The 21,962-nt window shown below is 32.3% G+C and overlaps 1 protein-coding gene and 1 non-coding gene across 2 annotated transcripts in view; one reads left to right on the forward strand and one right to left on the reverse strand.

The window, feature by feature from the left end:
• The window catches only part of LOC114324463 (cilia- and flagella-associated protein 47-like), a 92,089-nt gene extending 70,661 nt beyond the window's left edge, over positions 1-21,428 (reverse strand). The window contains exons 1-5 of the mRNA XM_028272323.2: positions 21,291-21,428; positions 19,568-19,822; positions 16,623-16,780; positions 11,371-11,560; positions 6,672-6,959 (exon numbers count right to left, since the gene is read on the reverse strand). Coding sequence (XP_028128124.2) covers positions 6,672-6,959; positions 11,371-11,560; positions 16,623-16,780; positions 19,568-19,822 — 891 coding nt within the window. The 5' untranslated portion in view covers positions 21,291-21,428. The remainder of the gene's footprint in view (positions 1-6,671; positions 6,960-11,370; positions 11,561-16,622; positions 16,781-19,567; positions 19,823-21,290) is intronic.
• Positions 11,104-11,176, forward strand: Trnaa-agc (transfer RNA alanine (anticodon AGC)). Its single transcript has one exon. It is a non-coding gene; the product is annotated as a tRNA-Ala (tRNA).
• Positions 21,429-21,962: the final 534 nt, after the last annotated feature.

The raw sequence follows: 21,962 nt of genomic DNA on the forward strand, positions 1-21,962 counted from the left end.
TCTAATTTTTTGTATTCAATTAGATTGTGAAGATTAGGATTTGTTTTATAACGTCTATATGCTGTTTTGCGGTTATTTGCAGCTGATTCGCAGTTATTATCCCACCATGGTTTTGGTAGCTTGTTTGTAGGATATTTGTTATTGTTGTATGATTTTGGAATTGAAATGGTTGCGCATCGGTTTATTTCGGCAACTAATTCTTCATAAGTTTGTGGTTGTTTTCCCGAATAAAAGTTCGATGAATACAAATTCCAATCTGCTTTATGCAAATTCCATCTTTTGTGTGTATTGTCACCAGGTTGTATTGCTTGTTCCGAGTTTTCCAAGGCGATGATCAAGGGTAGATGATCAGAACCATGTGGATCTTGAATAACAGACCAAGTTAATTTAGATACAATGTCCTGGGTACATATTGTTATATCGATTGCTGATGGACTGGAAGTTAGTGCAAGAGTTGGAGAACCATCATTTAAGTATAATAGATTACATTGTTCTATCGCCTCTAATAGAACTTTACCGTGAGTATCATTATTTTCGCAACCCCATGCCATGTTGTGAGCGTTGAAGTCTCCACCAATGATGAATGGAGAAGGAATGTGTTGAAAAAAATTGACCCATTCTTCAACCGTTACTCTAATACCTGGTTCTTTATATACGGATATTATATGTATAGGTTTCTTGATACACGAAAGTTTAACAGCTATGCAATTATAAGTAAAATTATAATTATCCAATAAATTTATCTCTTCTGTAATTATTTTATTTTTAATTAAAATTGCTGTGCCTCCGTACCCATCAGGGCGATCAGATCTAAAACAATTATATCCTGAGAAGTTATAAAATTTTTCTGGTTTAAACCATGTTTCTGATAACATGGCCACATATACATTTTTTTGAATAAGTAAGGCTTCTAAATTTGGTTTATTAGAAACTGCTGAGCGACAGTTCCATTGTAAAAAGTTTATAGGGTTAGTTGTGTCTGACATGATGTTTGAAATAGTAAGTCTTCTTGTGAGATCGCTGCCGTACTAAAGTATTTATTAATATGTTGTGTAATCTCTGTTTTTGATTTGTCTAAATTTTCAGTGAGTTTTAATGAACTAATTATATTAAGAACCATTTCTAAAATTACATTATTTAATTGTGATGGTACTCCTTGTGTTTGCAAGTTTGTTGTATTTGTATGCTCTGTATATTTAGACGTATTATAAATACCACCTTTTTGTCTAGGAATATTTTCTTGAGAAAGTATTTCTTTTCTAGCTGATTCCAAAGGATTGGGAGAATTTGGCCGGTGTCGCTTAAAATTTATTTTTTCTGGGTTATTACTGCTGAAGAACATTTGTGAGGAGAATTTCTTTGATGATGAAGCTGATTGATTTGGAATTACTTGATAAGATTGCTCATTCTGATTAGAATTGGTTGGTAAGGAAGAACTGCTATTTCTGGCAGCAATATTGGCATATGAAACTTTCGGAATTTGTTTACATGCATCAAAGAAATTTAGATTTAATGATGACATCGTATTCTTAATTTGTTTCTGTCTAGAAAATTCAGGACATGAACTTAGGTGTGTAGTCAAATGATTACCTTGACAGCTGAAACAGGTTGGAGTATATTCATTTACTGTACAATCTTTTGTATTATGGAAATCATGACATTTATTGTACCTGGGACGTGCTTTACAATTAAATCCAAGGTGTCCAAAACGGAGACAAGAGAAACATAATAGAACTTTTTGAACATAGGGTTCAACGTCTTTGATCACTTTATTAATTGTGATATATTTAGGAAGAGTTTGTGCTTTAAAATGAACAATACATGATTTTGTTGGAACTTTGTCTATTATTGTTTTATCTTCGATATGTTTCTCTACCTTTCTATTTATTCTTCTAACCGAAACTACTTCGAACTTACAGTGCATATCATATTGTTTAATTTTATTTTTGATATATTCTTCTGAAAATTCTATATCTATGTCCCTAATTATACCCTGTCTATGGAGTATAAACTTCGGAACGTAAACATCTAAATTGTTGTTTGTAAACAATGAGCAAGCTTTTTGATTGATTAAAAAATTGGCTGATTGATAATCTTTAAATTTAATTCTAATTCTATTCTTGCCTATTGAATCAATACTAGTAATTTTGTTATCTAAATTCGAAAAATTAGAGAGTATAATGTCGCCAATTTTGATAGCATTAAGCTGACCTTTAAAGTTTGGAGTATTATTTTCTATATATGCATGGAAAGGTCCTACGTCACTGCTTTGATATAGGAAATGTTCTCTTATATTGTCTGTAGAATTATCAGATTTACTACTTACAGTTTCTCCTTTATTTTTTGATTTACCGTCCCATGTGTTATTTATATTGATGTCACTTTTCTCTATATTATCATCTTGATCCATCCTGTTAATATCTGGAGGTTTATCTGGAGGTCTCCCTGCATAGTCCATATTAAATTTAAAAGTTTTTAAAATTTGAACACTTTGTCGCTTCCGATTGACGTCTCCAAACGGAAACCCCGAATGGGGTAAAATAGATTCAAATACAATTAACTTCTAGGTTTTTCTTGGTCACTGGCAATAAAAAACTATTAAGGATGTAATAGATCGAGTTTTACAAGCCCAAAATATGATATTTTGCTATTTAAATAGTAATTTTGAGGAGCTTTTTTTTAGATGACTGTATTTGACGTCTACAAACGTCAGAAGAGTGATTTCAAGCGGTTATCTTTGAAAAAAGAAGGAATAACCCAGAGGAACAGCTAACAGTGCAAAACAGACACATCGAATGTCAAAATGAAGCTAAATGCCTAGGGCCTCGATTTTTGACCCTTCGCTTCGTTATCGAACATATTCGTTTCGTATACTAAACAGATACGAAGCGAATACGTTCGATAACGAAGCGAAGGGTCAAAGATCGATGCCCAGGAGTTATATTGGATCAAGGTCTAATATTCACACCAGATATTAATGCGGCAGTACAGAAAATAGCAACGGCCAGAACCGCAATAAGGGGACTCACAGGAAGAAGACGCAAATTAACTATTAATGCCAAATTAAGTCTAGTAAACAGCATCATACTAGATACCAAAAATTACATTTCCATCTCTCGAATTTGGACACATAAGTCAAAGCAACAAACATAAGATACAAGCAGCACACAACAACAGTTTTAGAGAAGCTTCAAATGCGCCCAGATAAGTCGCTTAATTTTTTTTTTCAGTAACCAAATACAAATAAATGTGTTAGATATGATAAAAAAAAACCAGAACAAAATTAGTTGAGCTAAAAGACCACCCAAACCGGATCCCGCGAGAGATATTAAGGTATGATGTGTACCGTAGATGGAAGCACAGAAGATCCAAACAGCAAATATTAGCAAACATAATAAAATATAGATAGTCGTAGCCCTGCAATCTCGTAGCAATGTCGAACTTACAACAAAGCGGAAATGGACCCCAGGTGGGTAGGAGAAATCCGGAGTCCCACATCGGGAAACCGATCAGCCTCATGGATTCTGGGGGAGGCAAAAGCTCGACAAGAACGAATCGGAGAAAACGGAAAAAGAAGGAATGCAACAGAATACATATAGCCACATATAATATCACATCCATGGCTCAAGATGAAAAGTTGTACGAACTCGAAGAGGAATTAACTAAAATCAAATGGGACATTGTAGGATTGTCAGAGGTCAAAAGAAGAGGAGAAATGTGTATAGACCTAGAATCAGGAAATCGCCTCTATTACAAAGGAAAGGAGGACGAAACATATGGAGGAATAGGATTTCTGATCAAAGAGAAAATTAAACAAAACGTAATCGAGTATAAGAGCATATCAGATAGAGTAGGATATATCATACTAGAAATTAACAGGAAGACAAGAATGAAACTAATACAAGTATATGCTCCAACAACAACACATGATGAGGAAGAAATTGATAACTTTTATGATGACATCACCACAGCAATGGAAAACAAAAATATAAAAACAACAATCGTTATGGGAGATTTTAACGCAAAAATCGGAAAGAAAATGGAAGACTCAGAAAACAAAATAAGAAACTACGGACTTGGATCAAGGAATATTAGGGGCAAAAGACTACTAGAATATTTGGAACAACAAAACCTTCATGCAATAAATACATACTTTAATAAGAAGCCAAACCGAAAATGGACATGGGTCTCCCCAAATGGGGTGACAAAAAATGAAATAGACTACTTCCTCTGCCAAAATAAACAAATCTTCGAAGACGTAACTGCACTTAATAAATTCTCAACTGGCAGCGACCACCGCATACTACGAGCCAAAATAGAAATAAGCAAACTAGCGACGCAGAAATCTAGAAGAAAACCAACGGCTATTGACCATAGCAGAATAAGACAAAACGCAGAAGAATATAGACAGACTTTAAGGGAAAACTATAATCAACAAGTAGCAAAGGAAGAGTCAGAAATTAATAAGATCAATGAAGAAATGAAAGAAAAACTCTTGGAAGCGGGAATGAAAACTGCCAAAAAACTAACAACAAAAGAAAATAGATTAAGTAGCGGGACAGTTAAATTAATGGAAAGTAGACGAAAACTAATAAGCGAAAACAAAAGAAACACAGTAGAATACGTAGAACTAAACAAACTTATTAGAAGAAAAACCAGAGAGGATCTAAGAAAACACACTGAAAATGAAATCGAGAAAGTAATTGAGAGAAATAAGGGCCTAAAATGCTTACGACCAAATTTAGGGAAACCACTACTCATTTCAATAAAGGATGAAACAGGACGGGAAGAGAGGAGAAAAGATAAGATATCAGAAGAAGGAGAAAGGTTTTATAAAGAACTATACACCTCAAAGAAAGACGCAAACTTCAACACTCAGGAATATATCAAGAAAACAATCACGAATGTAAACTCAGAAACACTACCAAAAATAGAAAATTATGAAATAGAAGCAGCACTGTCACAATTAAAGAACAACAAAGCACCAGGACCAGATGGAATCCTTGCTGAAATGTTGAAAGAAGGGAAAGAAGAAATCTTACAAACATTAAGAAATCTGTTTAATCAGTGTCTACATAAAGGAGAAATACCCGACGAATGGAACGAAAGTCTTACAATCCTGCTATTTAAGAAAGGCGACAGAAAGGACATAAAAAATTACAGACCCATCTCACTGCTGTCGCAAACGTATAAACTATTCATGAGGATTATCAACAACAGACTAACACACAAATTGGACTCGTATCAACCCGTAGAGCAGGCAGGATTCCGAAAGGGATATAGCACCACTGACCATCTTCTAACAATTAGGACACTAATAGAAAAAGCTAACGAATACCATATAGATCTGCACTTAGCGTTCGTTGACTACGAAAAAGCATTTGACAGCGTGGAAATGTGGGCAATAGAAAAAGCTATAAACAACTGTCGAATAGATTCCAGATACAGAATGCTAATACATAATATATATAAGAAAGCAACAATGACAGTACAATTGGAAGAAACCACAAAACCCATACCAATTAACAGAGGAGTGCGACAGGGAGATGTTATTTCTCCTAAACTATTTACATTAGCACTGGAAGATGTTTTCAAAACAATGGAATGGACAAACATGGGAATAAACATAAATGGAAAGAAACTAAACCACCTAAGATATGCAGATGATGTAGTAGTCATAGCATCAAGTTTTGAAGAACTACAAACCATGCTAACCGAACTAGCAAATGAACTAGCAAACAAAAACAATGACAAGCACACAAGACAATAGAAACGTAATACTAAACGACACCACAATAGAAGCGGTTAATGATTATATATATTTGGGACAGATTATAAAAATAAATAAGGAAAACCAAACAGCGGAGGTAAAAAGAAGGGTCAGATTAGCCTGGGCAGGATTTGGAAAATTAAAATGGGTCCTAAAGAATAAAAAAATACAACAATACTTAAAAACAAGAGTGTTTGACCAGTGCATACTCCCAATTCTCAGATATGCATGCCAAACATGGACCTTGACCAAGGCAAACATGGATAAAATAATAAAGACACAAAGAGCCATGGAGAGAGCAATGTTAGGAGTAAAATTGACAGACAAAAAGCAAAACAACTGGGTCAGAAATAGAACAAAAGTCAAAGACGCAGGTCAACATATAACCAGGCTAAAATGGAGCTTCGCAGGTCATAACGCTAGACAAACGGACAATAGGTGGAATAGCACGATACAACAATGGAGACCATGGACAGGAAAGAGAGCAAGAGGACGACCCCAGATGAGATGGGGAGACGACATTAAAAAGATAGGAGGAACGCACTGGAAACAGAAAGCACTAAACAGAAGCGAATGGAGGAAACTGGGGGAAGCCTATGTTCAGAATTGGACGAATTAAAGGGCAAAAGAAGAAGAAGTCGTAGCCCTATGCAAAGAAGACAACTTGCTCGCCGTTGGAACCGCAGTGTGTTTACTAATGTTGATGTTATATCTTTCAGACAACCTTAAAAAACTACACGAACATAAAAAAGCTTCGGTTACCAATTAAAAGGAATTAATCAGGACGATACTACCATCGACTACGCTTCTGAACGGTGAAGAAACATTTTAAAAAAATTGTAACTAACATGTTGAGCGAAGACGCAAACTATGATATAAAATTTTATTCAGCACTTCTTACTTTTTCTTCATTTTTGTATATCGCCATAGTACAGAACATCGAATTAGTGGAACTGCTGTTTTTTACTACTAGGGCTCTGATGCTTTCTGCATTATAGTAAGTTTTGGGGAAATGGATAACGATCAAATCAAAATTGCTAAATGGATGCTCCAATTTTAATTGTGGCATAATAAAGGTTCCCGTAATATAAATTCTTTGAGGTGGATCGGTTTTTATCCAGAATTCTTTCAAAAACTTGCCTTCCCGTGAGCCAAGTATTTCTACTTTTATTTCCACAATTTCAGAAGGCTAAAAAGTTATTGTGGGTTTATAAAAAATTAATGCAAAAATATTTAGTGCAAATAATGCAAATAATTTGAAAATTATTGATAGTGTAATATTGATTTTAATTTATTTCTTCTAACACTAACATTAGAACAGGCTGAATTTATAAAGTTTATTTAGTTAACGGTAAAAATATATTTAGCAGACTATACTAGTAATATCTAATTGCAATAATTGTATATAGTCCGCCTTAATTTTCGAAATATTTCTAGAATTCAATGGAATTCACGTGAAGTCGGAACAGCCGTAAACTTTGTGCGCATCGCCTAGTTGCCTAGTAAATTTGATCAGAGGCGTAGCAAAGGCTGGCATAACATTGCCCCCTCCTTAAAAATGGTTCCCCTGGAGCCTGGACGGGACAGGAACTGGATGCTGGTATTGCCAACTTGACCTTTTTTTACAACTCCCAGTTATCTAAAAGTTGAAAGAGGATGGTTTTCGCTTCGCACCGGTAACCCTACAGATTTTGGAGTATTGCAAGATTTTCTTCACCATATTTTAGGCAACCCTTGAATCCAGTTGGCGAAATTTTAGCTTTGGCATGGTTAATTTTGACATGTTGGACTCTAGCACATGCTCCCTCAATTCAAATAATATTTCTCATACATCTGGTTGGGTAGAATAGTCATGACTGTGTCTTTTTTACCAGATAGAGAAGGTAATATAATGCATCTTTGAGTTGCAAAGCTTTTACGGGAGCCGGGAGTGTTTTTGGTGAATTAAAGGTCAAAAAGAGATAACCATTTCAAAACAGAATAAATGATTTGTGCAAAAATGATTTAACAACTTAGGCGAATCGCCTAGTTGCCTAGTAAATTTGATCAGAGGCGTAGCAAAGGCTGGCATAACATTGCCCCCTCCTTAAAAATGGTTCCCCTGGAGCCTGGACGGGACAGGAACTGGATGCTGGTATTGCCAACTTGACCTTTTTTTACAACTCCCAGTTATCTAAAAGTTGAAAGAGGATGGTTTTCGCTTCGCACCGGTAACCCTACAGATTTTGGAGTATTGCAAGATTTTCTTCACCATATTTTAGGCAACCCTTGAATCCAGTTGGCGAAATTTTAGCTTTGGCATGGTTAATTTTGACATGTTGGACTCTAGCACATGCTCCCTCAATTCAAATAATATTTCTCATACATCTGGTTGGGTAGAATAGTCATGGATGTGTCTTTTTTACCAGATAGAGAAGGTAATATAATGCATCTTTGAGTTGCAAAGCTTTTCCGGGAGCCGGGAGTGTTTTTTGGTGAATTAAAGGTCAAAAAGAGATAACCATTTCAAAACAGAATAAATGATTTGTGCAAAAATGATTTAACAACTTTCAATTTCTTGCCAAAAGAAGGCTTTTGCTTTTTTGCTTTTGAGTAGACAATATCTGATATAAACTTTAAACCGATTTATTAAATAGTTTTTAAACAATTCTTTTTCAATTTTTTTTCAATTCTTTTTCAATTATTTTTCAAAAAATTTTCCGCCAAAAAGTGTAGAATAACTGTCAAAAAAATGTATTGTTGATCATTTCCCTGGACTAATAATTTTTTCATTAAGTGTTTGCACTGTAAAATGATATTATTATTTCTTAATGAAATTATTGCTTCTGGTAATTATCGATTAAATTATAGATATATTTCTTTTTAACACAATTATCTCTAGTTTCACACTAGAAAAAATAATAAAGTAATTAGATAATAATTATATATCATTACTGCGGTGACTGTAAAAAAAATGTATAATAATACCTACGAAAAAAAAATATCACGATAATTACTTTCTAATAGAAACGAGATTACTATTGTTATGAAAACACGTCAATCAATTATTATAAACACAGCCAGTTTCTTCGTATGCCTTTTGTATTTGGTAGTCACGTATACACACTATTAAACCTATACGAAATCATTTGTATTTTTGGGATATATCATTATTTTTTTGGATAAATATTGTTATTAGAAACCACAGTTTCTGAAAAGTCTAGTTTTTTGATAAATATGAGATTGCTGCAAAAATAACACAGATTACGAGATTGCTTCACAAAATAACTATGCGGTATATTATTACTATATTAAATACACAAGATAAAAAGAGGAACTTACAAGAGAGTGAAGAGAGACAATGATAACAATATACAGGGTGTCCCGAAAAGATTGGTCATAAATTATACCACAGACTCTGGGGTCAAAAATAGGTTGATTCAACCTCACTTACCTATATACAATAGTGCACACAAAAAAAGTTACAGTCCTTTGAAATTACAAAATGAAAATCGAGTTTTTTTCATATATCGAAAACTCTCAGAGATTTTTTACTGAAAATGGACATGTGGCATTTTTATGGCAGCAACATCTTAAAAAAAATAAAGTGAAATTTGTACACCCCATAAAAATTTTGTGGGGGTTTTGTTGCCTTTAACCCCCCCAAACTTTTATGTACGTTTCAATTAAATTATTATTCTGGCACCATTAGTTAAACACAATATTTTTAAAACTTTTTTGCCTCTTATTGCTTTTTGGATAAGCCAGTGTTTATCGAGATATTTTGAATATTTGTCGAATCCACCACATATTTGCATATGGTTAAGTACGATTATAGAGACCTGTTAATCCTGTAAAATTTATTTATAATTTACATTTTTAGGTATATTTTGAAAAAGAAGCTACATCTCGATAAAAGGCGACTAATGAAAAAAAGACTAAGAGGCAAAAGTTTTAAAAACACTGTGTTCAACTAATGGTACCACAATAATAGTTTAATTAGAACGTACACAAACATTTGGGGGGTTTAAAGGAACAAAACCCCCATAATTTTTTACGTAAATATATTGAAAAATAAGCCGCATCTCAATAAAAACTGGCTTATCGAAAAAATATTAGAAGACAAAAAAGTTTTAAAAACGTTGTGTTTAACTAATGGTACCCCAATAATGAATTAATTGGAACGTACACAAAAGTTTGGGGGGGTTTAAAGGAACAAAATCCCCATAAATTTTTTATGGGGTGCACAAATTTCACTATATTTTTGTTTTAAGATGTTCCTGCCATAAGAATGATGCATGTCCATTTTCAATAAAAAATCTCTAGTAGTTTTCTATATATTGAAAAAAATCGATTTTCATTTTGTAACTTCAAAGGGCTGTAACTTTTTTATGGGCACATTTGTACTAAGGTAAGTTAGGTTCAATCGAAGTATTTTTGATCCCAGAATGTGTGGTATAATTTATTACTAATCTTTTCGGGACACCCTGTATAACACAATAGTGATACCGACTGTGCTCTATTCAAGTGAAAACTGGACAATTCTGGAAAAACATAAGAGCAGGATAAATGCAATGGAGATGAGACATTTAAGAAGGATACTTTGAAAGACAAAATGGGATAGATTATCAACGAGACTGTTGGGAGAAGGGCTGGCCACCAAAGATTAAATAATGAATAAACTAGCAAAGAGATAAATGAACTGGTATGGGCATTTGATGAGTATGCAACTTAACAGAATTACAAGAAAAATCCGCGAAGTCAAGAACATTATAAAAAGTAAAAGAGGCAACCCAAGAAAAAGTGGATACCTACAGTAAGCAGTAGAGCCGGGAAAAGTTAAAGAAAAATCACTCGAGGAATTGCAAATAATGGCAGGAAATAGAAAAAAATGAAAAATTGAAAGAAAAAATGGAAGATGAAAGAGAAAGATCCTGATAGGGTAAAAGAGCAAGAGTTGAAAGAAAGAAAGAAAGACAAAGATTATTTATTATATAAATCGATGGTGAAAGTTCCCAACCTCCTATGTCAATTTTTGGATATTTTGTTTTGTCACCCTTAAATTAAAGAGAAATATGTATTTTTACTATGTTTACAAGCTCGTATGTTGTTATTTCATCTATTTATGGACATATATAAGCCAATTATTGAAATAACGACATAGGAGCTGTAAATAGTAAAAATGCATATTTCTCTTTAATTTAGGGCAACAAAACAAAATAGCCAAAAATTGACATAGGAGGTTGGGAACTTTCACCATCGAAATGTGAATTTATTTGTAGTGCACGACGAATCTGTATTTAAATATAGACCAGTAGCGGCGCGCGGCGTTTAAAATTGTTTTTTTGTTATCAGGGGGCGTAGCTCAGATGGTAGAGCGCTCGCTTAGCATGCGAGAGGTACCGGGATCGATGCCCGGCGCCTCCAAACTTTTTTGTTTATTAGTTTACAGAATTAATCAAAAAAACAAACTGGAGCACTTGTTCTGGTATTTATTAGTATATTCATTATAAACTGAACATGAAAAACATAATGAACCAAGAACAGATAGACAAATATAGGTATGTACATTGCTTAGAATAAATATAGGTATAAATGGGAAATTTTAATAATCCTTTTACCTTTATAGTGCCCTTCATGGGATCGATTATAAGCTCTAGATCATGTCTTCCTAAATCAACCACAAAAGTGGTCACTTTTTCGCCTTCGTTGTGTAAATGTACTGATAGTTGTTCAGACGCTGTGCCAACGTCGATATCTCCAAAATGAAGCATCTTTGGTGAAGTTTTGACGATGGCTTGATTAAGATACCTATAATGTAAATATTAAACTAACAAAATAGGTACTGTACAAAAACTGTAGTCTAAGTAGGGAGCCTGTCCGTTCCGAGCGTTGACGATCATTCTGGCTATGATAACTTTGTTGGTTGCTATATGGAATAGTTGTGTTGAGGTCTTTCTATACCATTCTCTCAGGTTAGCAAGCCAGTTCCCAATATGTCCCAAGTTCTGCAGCTTACAGCCCTTTACGATGTTGACCAAGTCTGCGGTTGTGTTCATCCTCCGTAGCACTTCTTCATTGGTGACTTTGTCACCAATTGGAGGCAGGGTTTACAAAATGCAAACACTAGCCATTTGGTTGATATTTACATTTTTACTTTACTACCGACCAGATACAAATGACCTACAAACCTACTATTTTTAAATGTGTCAACAAGCGTGCCTTAGCTTTTGTGTTGCATGGTGTTGCCAGACTTCAATTTGCATATCAAAATGTATTTTCGTTTTTGGGTCAAACGGCTGAATTTAGAAAAAAAAAAAAGAATATGTGTGTACTTTGTACGCACGTAAGAAGTTATACTTCTATTATAATATAATTTCAACGAAATAAATATACCTACTTAACAGTTACAATACAAAAAATTAACAATAATTACCAAAAATGAACCAAAACTTAACAATGCCAAATATTAAAAAAAAAAAAAGAAAAAAATATGAATCGTCCGGCATTTGAACCCGCAATCTCGCGATTTTTTGATCTCTGGTCTAATGATCTACCAACAAGGCCATCAAGCCGTATGCACTTACCTTTCAGATATACATAATTATACATCACGGTGACAAGTGAAATATAAAAATAGATGTTTTATTATTTTACGCCCAAGGAAGACAAATCCAAAGACACAAAATTATAATAAAAAACCTTTTAAACCACCTTTTTCAAATTGCGCAAGTTGTATTATTAATGTTAATAAATGAAATATAAATATTTTGACGTTTCACAATTTGACAATTCACTTTTAACTGCAGTGCCTTAAAAATTTTAAAGCACTAGTGCCTTAAAGTAGCATTTTTAAAGCTCCTATTGAGTCCTAAAAATTGCATTTTTAACACGTTTGTAGAAAAATATATTTAAAAACACTAATATATTTTTTCCACACCTTTTCTGGACTGAGACATACATAAATTAAAACATTTTGAAGTATAACTTCAAAAATATAATATGAAAACTATTTAAAAAGGCAGTATAACTATTAACTAACCTTTGTTGTTTCTCTTCTCACAAATTTTAAAACGCAACAACCATACATAACCAAACCGTCAACCGTCCAAACCACAGCTGCGCTACAGCTGCCATATTTTTTGATAATTTTTGACATGTCATTTGAACATCCAATCTGAACAAAGTTATAATGCGCATGCGCCGGGATCGTAGGTTTTAACATATAAAAATGCACCCTCATATCGCGCGTAAAGAAGTATAACTTCAAAAATGTTATGAGATTTTTTGTTCTACATTGTGCCTTCTATCTATACCTTTAAGGAACGCAATATTTTCGGGGACTCCTGTATATGAGTCTCACCCCGAGCATTGATCTTTCCATGGCTCTTTGTGCCTTTACTACTTTATCCATATTGACCTTCTGTAAAGTGTGTCCACGTCTGTGAAGCATACGTGAGTATAAAGGGGGTACTCTGATCGTAAACTCTGGTTTTCAAATATAGTTCACGCCAACGGTAATCTTCTGGTAATTTCGGCAGTTTAATTTTCTTTGACCTAGGTTTTTCAAAATTCTTCTCGTAGTTGCTGATAATGACTGTTTCTTTTTTGTTTGGCCACCCTGTATATACTACAATTAACTTAGATAATAGAAGTTTTTTAGTTCCAGCAATGAAAATTGCTTTTAATACGAGCAATTTTGTGAACTTGGACATGAAAAAAATATTTGCTGTCCAATTATTGCCTTTCTCACAATTTGTTCTCGTTTCATCGTAATTAAATACAAAACAATGCATAGCAGGGTCAAGAAATGACAATCATAATTTTTTGTTTACCTCTAAAAATGACAATGAATTAAAAAACAACTTAAAATGAATAGGCTACTAATTTAAAAGTACAGATATAGGGGAGTGCATATAGATTTTCACTTCGGAAAAAATCAAACAAGATAGAACTTTTTGTAATTTCATTAAAAAATGTTTAACAAACAACATATCAAAAAATTCTACTCGAGAAGTGAGTGCTTCATTTTTTATTAAACAAATGACCTGCGAAATTAGATGTTCTTTTAAATAACTCCGAAAATATAACATTTGGAGAAAAACTGACTTGGCCATTGCAAAATACAGAAAATTCTACAAAAATACCTTGTATAAAGATTTTTCTAAAATTAAATCTGTAGCTTCTATAATTTTTTATTTTTATCTCTAAAGTTACCCTTCTCACAAACATTGGAGCACTGTAAAGTAGAGTACGGCGAAGTGCTCGGTTGAGTTATTTTGATGTAATTCTTTAACTAATCGATCAAATGAAATTTTACAAATTGGACATGAAAGAAGAATAATTAAACTATCTTATGGTTATAATAAAAATAAATAAACTATATGGGCATAGGTACGGTGTGGGCTGAAAATAAAACTTACACGAATTTTGTTTAAAAATTATTTAAAAATGGGTAACTAATACAATTTTTCTTATAAAACTCTACATTTTGCACAACTTACTTTTAAGCATCTTGCTAAACGCTGCTTTATTCAAAAAAAATTTTAAAAATTTAATTCAAATGCATGACGTCTCAAAAATGTCATTTTTGAAAATTTCATAGTTTTATAGAATTAACACCACTTTAAGACGGTATTACTCAAGTTTGAACAGATCTACTATAGTTTTGTAGGTGTTTTTTTTTAAGATTAGGATGTAGTCTTTAAAATGCACTAAATTATTTTACTTTAGAAACGAAATATACTATTTCTTTTTAAGAAAATTAAGAAAGATAACAAAAATGTAATACAAAAACCGAAAATTACCACTAAAAAAATGTTTATACAAAGTGATCAAAACTTTTTTCTGTAAAACTTACCTAAAATACATTTAATAATAAGCTTCAATAATAATAAATGTTCAACAAAAAAATATTTTTTAGTTCTTATGCTGTATGTCTGCATAACTTGGAACCTGTTGATAACTTTTTTATTATCAGTCTTACGAAAAAAAGTTATTGTTTATAAAATACTCTTTATCGTATATAATCTAAGATTCAACCATCAAATATAAAATTTTATTAATTTTATACGAGGTATGTCAAAAAATATGAATTTCACTCAGGAGTAAAGTACCTTTATAATTCACAATATCGAAAATTGTTATTAGGAAAAGTTGTTTGGAAATAAAACGTTTGTTTCAGTGTTCAATTACACCCTTCTAATTAAAATCTTGTGAATAATAAAGGCACTTAACTCTTAAGAAAAATTCATATTATTTACATACCCCGTATAAAACTAAAAAAAGTTTGATATCTGATGGTTGTATCTTAGATTCTACACCAGGTAGAGCATTTTATGAAGAATTAATTTTTTTCATGAAAATTTATAATAAAAAATTTTCCATGTGGTACCTAGCTACGCAAACATACTGTATAAAGTATAAGGGCTTCTGTATAAGAATTTTCAAACTGTAATGCCATATTAGGATTCAGCATAACCAAAAACAAAATAGAAACATGTTTGATAAAAGTAAAATGATGAATTCAACGATATTTTTAAATTTATTTATACAAAACCATTGTTATTGTTTAAACAATTAATAAACAATTAGCGGCCAAATCTTCAAGTGGAACTTTTTACTTTAACATGTATATAAACTAACAAAAAAAGTTTTAGAAAAAAATAAGCTTGTTTGAATTTTTCCGAAACAATGCATATTTTCGTTCTAATTGAACTCCCCCAATAGAAAAATTCTCCTTCTTCTTCTTCAAGTGCCGTCTCCCAATCAGAAGTTGGATATCATCATCACTATCTTTACTCTATCTACCGCTGCTCTAAAGAGTTCTCTTGAACTGAATTTAAATCTTAAAATAACTGTACTGTAGCTTATGTATTGTGTTGTTGCTTCAGTGTCTAGCTTCCAAACCCATGTTGTAGTATCGAAAACACGTAGCACCTTTTGTCATGTTAAATTATTTTGCTCTTCTATCAAATCTGTAAACTAGCCTTTGAAGCGTATCATTAATTTTCATCGTTTGCGTTACAGAGAATTTTAATTTCATTCTTTATCCTCTTCCACTCCTTTATTGACCTTCCACTCCTTTATTGTACCTCCTCCTTTATTGATGCTCTTTATGACTATAACATCCATCATTACAGTGAATAGCATACGGCTTAGTGCTTAGTGAATCCCCCTGTCTTATTCTATTGCCTATCTATATCTATAGGTTTCATAAATTGCCCATCTATTCTGACTGCTATCTGAAACATCTTATTGTTTTCAATTGTTTTTATACTATCCAGCGTCATCCAGCGAGAAGATATATATTACATCTTTAAGTCTGACTCTGACAAATGCTTTCTTCTTCTTCTTCTTCTTCTTCTTCTTATTCTTCTTCTTTTTCTTCTTTTTCTTCTTCTTCTTCTTCTTCTTCTTCTTCTTCTTCTTCTTCTTCTTCTTCTTCTTCTTCTTCTTCCTCTTTATAAGCAATTCTGCTTGTTCATTGGCGGATTGATACCTCTATGGATGGTTGTCACTCCATCTTTTGTGCGGTCGGCCGATACTTCTTCTACCGATTGGTGATTTATCTCGTGCTATTTTGACCACACGTGTCTCCCCCATTCTGGTTATGTGGTTGTTCCATTCCCTTTTTCTATTTAGTGTCCATTCGTTTATACACAATGTTTAAAATGCTTTCACGAGTTTCATGCGTTCTTCAAGTGAACAAATGCTGATCTATATTCTAATGCGTTCTCTGTATTCTGTTTTATGACGGATAATGCATATGTATACAATCTTCCCGTTGTATTCGTTTCTGGGTAGTATTTAGCAAACTAATACCTTTATTATATAAATAGATAAAAATATATTAAAAGAATACTCTACTTACACTTCTAGCTCATACAAAAAAGGTTTTTCGTTAATGTAAAGCGTTATAAAAATTTGGGATAATGCGACAGCACTACAGTGTGTATATTTTATATATCGGGTGATACTAAGGCCTGAAGATAACATTGTTCCCTTTGGAAGTGGTTTCATTTTGAAGGCCTATAAAAAATAAATAAAAAATAACAGAAGGCTAGATAAAAAAAATAATGTCAATATCAAAAACAATAGGGAACTTGCACATTTTTGTTTTGTTACATAATAATGTTCAGTTTCGAATAAAAATAAGATTTCCAAAACCAAAATTTTACGCCTCAAAAACTCATAATTACTTAGCAATACAAGTGTAAAATCTTCTACGTATTTAATATTTAAATCATTTCAAACGATCGAAAAAGCGCGCGAACTTGTTACATCACCAAGTTATATTCTGTAATGACAGTTCTCCTGTCTCGTGTAAAAGTATAAATCATTTTGTTTACATTGGTGTTTGATACAATTTTTGAAGAGACAGTATTGAATTGTAGGTGTGTTCACTATAGAAAATAAAAATAAATACCTACTATAAGTGTTGTTTAGTATCATTGTTTAACAGTACAACCAATAAAATCCCCATTAAAATATTTATTAGGTTACCAGTCGATAAAAAACTTAATAAAGTAGGTTACATGCATGTTGAAATGACATTAAAGATATTTTAGTTTATTCTCAAGGTATTCATGTACCTATGTGAAGATAATTTTAATGTAAGCATTTAATATCTGTTGTCTGCTTAATAGTTTTTTTAATAAATCAAATGTATTTTGAAAAAAAGAAAATAGAACTTTTGGGATATTTTGGTAGATGTATGTATATTACAGATTGAAAGATATTTACATATACAATATTTTTCTGGAACTGTTTTTACTATAAAATTAAAATAAACTAATCATAATAATAAAGTTTTATGTTCATAAGGGCTAAGTTATCAACTTGTTCTTTAGAAAAACATTCTTAGATCATTTTAAAAAAAATTGTCTTAACAAAAATATTCAAATATTATGAACTATATAGTTCACAGCAACTATCTAAAGATTTATAAAACTGAGATACACCATAAAATGACTACAACAAGTAAAAAATATCAAACGTAATGAATTAATGATGCGGACCTTGAACATGTTTTGGGCGCCTTTTGGACTGGCTGCTATAATTTAAATAGTCTCTCGATTTTAGTTGAGTTTAGGGGCCAAACGAAATACAAAAGCAAGTATTTTTTTTTGATATACAGGGTGTCCAGAAACTTTACCGACAAACGAAGACAGGAGATTCCTCCGATAATTTTAAGTCATTTTAACTCAATTCGTCTAGAATGCTTCCTAAGGCGCACATCAAAGAAACATGAAACGTAAATTACGTTTTATGGAAATAAAACACTGCTAAACAAGTATACGTCCGGCCATTTATGAAACTCTCCGAAAATAAAAATGTGTCATGAGCATGAATCACACTCGTTTCATTGGTAGGCGGACTTTGAGATTTGTTTAGCAGTGTTTTATTTTCATGAAACATGTTTCACGCTTAATGTTTCATGTTTTTCGTTTCATGTTTCGTTGGTGTGCGGCTTGCCTTAGAGAGCTAGAGTTCTTTGAAGATGGCGTCTTGTAATTAATTTTTCTTAAATACCTTCAGAACGTTTCTCTTTAAAAAAACGAAAATTTGTACGCAAATTTATCTTCCAGAGATAAACCGATTCCATATATTGCGAATTTCTAGCACCGGTCATAGGCGTATATTTTGGGTAGGGTAACGGTTATTTACTTTTATGACGTTAACTTTTAAGCATTTTTGACACTGGATTATTAAATTGTGAGCTATCCTAGTACAGTACTAAAAGATACTCTTGCTTTAAGTCGGTAGGACAAACCGTTTTCTACAAATATCGATTTGAAAATTTTTCGTTTCTTGTATTTCCAAAAAAAAAAAATTCAAAAGAACCATTTAGAAAAATGAAAACTGGTACGTTTATTTTTATTCCAGAGATGAATCGATTTCATTAATTGCGAATTTCTAATACCTGTCATATGCATCCGTTTTGGGTAGGTCAACGGTTATTTTTTCGCATAATTTTTTATCTTTAATTTTTAAGCATTTTGACTCTAGATTAATAAATTATGAGGTATTCTAGTATTCAAAGTTACTCTTGCTTTGAGTTAGTAAAATACACCGTTTTTTTGAATATTTTTTTCATTTTTTTTTTTTTCATATTCAAAAAACGAAAAATTTTCAAATCGATTTTTCTAGAAAATGGTGTGTTCTACCGACTTAATTCGAGAGTACCTTTTAGTACTAGAATATCTCACACTATAATAATCCAGTATCAAAAATCCTTAAAAGTTAAAGACAAAAAAAATGCGATAAAATAATCGTTGCCCTACCCAACACGGACGCCTATGACCGGTACTAGAAATTCACAATGAATGAAATCGATTTATCTCTGGAATAAAAATAAACGTATCGAGCGTTCCGCTCTTCTCACGTGGTTGGAATTTTTTTGAAGATTAAAACTTCACATATTGAAATTTAAGTTGTCAGTTGGCCACTGAATTTAAATATGTGAGGTTTTAATCCTCAAAAAATTCCAACCACGTGGAAAGAGTCCATTGTTGCCCTGGGTAATATCCAGGCATATCTGCAACATCTTTAACTTTTGTATTAACATGTAACATAACATAACTGTTTACATTTAAAGGGTTTTTACCCAAAACATTTTCGTGGCTCAGGCATGATCTTTTTTGGCTTTTTATAAACACTGATGATGGATTTCTTAATCCGAAACCTTTTTTTAATATAACCCTTATTTAGGGTATTTTAAATATACCTTTTACAACAAGTCTAGTATCTTTGTCTATAAAATTGTTTTATTTTCTATGATAATAAAGCATATTTCTATTTTATTCTATAACAAACCTTGGATGTAGGCGGCATAACTCTAACGAACGCGGGAATCTTTCCCACGTTGATGATTTGAAATTTTTCCAGAAACACCTTTCCGTCATACGCGCCCGCAAAAACTAGACTCCTAGGGTATACCCTAACATTATCTAATTCTAAAAATTCTTTGCCCGTTTCGCTATTTCCTACAGGTTCTCCTGACTCCCTTTCCAGTCTATCTAGTTGAGGCATTTGCAAAAGCATGTCTGTCATAATTTTAGTAAGTGACATCTAAAAAGAAATCATAAAGAGAAATTTAATTTTGTAGGGGTTATTATACAATGATGAGCGCACTAATAACCGGAAAAATAACGCAAAAGATGGAAAACATTAATTGTGAGATAATAAGAGATGAAACTTGTAGAGGTGGGAAAGTTAGCGATCAAAACCTATAAATTTACATTACATATATTGATTTTTTCCCACCTGCAGACGTATCAGAGGAGTATGTCAACTAAAACTGTCACTGTCACAGTGGTGGGTGCTAAACTAGTTCGATACGTCTAAAGGTGGGAAACAATCAATATAATGTAGATTTATAGGTTTTTATCGCTAAATTTCCCGCCTCTCCTAGTTTCATCTCTTTTTATCTCACAACCAAAGATGTTTTCCGTCTTATTTCGCCGGTTATTAGCGCACTTATCACTGTATTTTAGTAAATTTCATGTAATGACATTTACTTGATAAGAAGAATTAATAACGTTTTTTTATCTGGAGCAATTTTTTAGTGAGTTTGATGATGTAACAAGATAATAATTGAAAGCAAGGGAGTGAAAATCAAGTAAGGAGATTGAGTATTAACTTACTACTTTCTAAGCCACCATTTTTCGAAACAGTTATTACAATCCAGACATAATTTAGATTCAAAAGAGATAACAATTGAATTGGCAAAGAAAAAAACTTCGAGCCGAAGTGGAAATAAAGAAGGCACCTTCAAAGGCTACTAGAAAATATGAAAAATTAATATCGTTTTTCATGAACACCCTAATTTGTTTTGTGAATTGAAGGGTGAATCCAGACATTTATAATAGAGAACTTATGATAGGATTTAATAAGGGCTACAGAGGAAATGGCTAAATGAGAGTTGCAGAGGTCAGAGTTTTAGAAGCCAGAGAGGAGGTAGTAATAATATCAATTCATCGCTGAAAGCTAAATAAATATGTGAAACAGAAACACTGGATAAAAGATGAAACCCCTTAAAATAATTGAGAATAGAAGATATCTTTGTCAAAATGGTAGTGAAAAGTAACAATCTAGTTTAAGAAACCCCAACTAAGAAATACAACGAAAATGTAAGGCTTATAAACAACTATACCTCTCACAATATGTAAAGAAATTTAAAGCCACGATCAAAACAACCAGCCAATAGATCTACTTAGAAAAATACGCTACATATCAAGAGACCGTAAAGCCAGAACTTGAGCTGTTGAAGACCAAACAGGAACCCTGAGACCCAACAGAGAAGATATATCAGAGACATGAAGATTATATTGCCGGAAAAGTGGAAGAAGAACCTAATATACGCGAGAATGAAATAAGATTGACTATCAGTAAACTCAAGTATAAAAAACACCAGGTCCTGATATAACAGCAGACATTCTAAGAAGAGTTATGACAACAATATTACTAAAATAAACTGTAATAAGGTATATAAGGTAAAAACTCGAATAAGCTTAAATATTTTTGAATTTTAACTTACCTGTATGGTTTATATTTTTATCAATAATTATTAAAATAATACATTGCTTGTGTTTATATAAAAAAATAAGTTTTTATAATGTATTTGATGCAGTAAACAATCAAAATATTGACGTTAATCCAAAGTGGCAAGTGTTCTGATTGACAGGATAAAATTCTATCTGTCAGGTTTGTATGATCTGATTATGTATTTCAGATAGAGCACTATTGGTTGAATATGCAGTTATGTATACCACTAATATGGAGGTAATATCTGGTGTATGTACTGTATTGGACTATTCCAGATCAAAAGCAGCAGATACAAACAAAGGCACATGTATACCAATTAAAGGACATATGAAATTTAAAAAATGGTGTCTAATCTAAAAAATGCCTAAAAAATGAAATAATTATTTGTTTTATTACTTACCATATACCTACTACGCTACTACTGATTTATCAGTCTGTTTTTGTTCTTCACCTATGAATAATACCTTTGATGAATATTACTTTTAGAGCTTCTACAAGATCTAGTTTTTTTATGTATTGTAGAATACGATGAAACAAAAGGGAAATGTTTTCGTTGAACCTTAAGGCGGTTCTGAAACATTCTGTTTACTTTATAAGATCAAAATAAATATTACAATGCCATATTTCTTGACATATCCCAGGCTTTCAATATAGTATAGCACCA

Source organism: Diabrotica virgifera, chromosome 1 (genome assembly GCF_917563875.1).
Source record: "Diabrotica virgifera virgifera chromosome 1, PGI_DIABVI_V3a".
NCBI lineage: Eukaryota > Metazoa > Arthropoda > Insecta > Coleoptera > Chrysomelidae > Diabrotica > Diabrotica virgifera.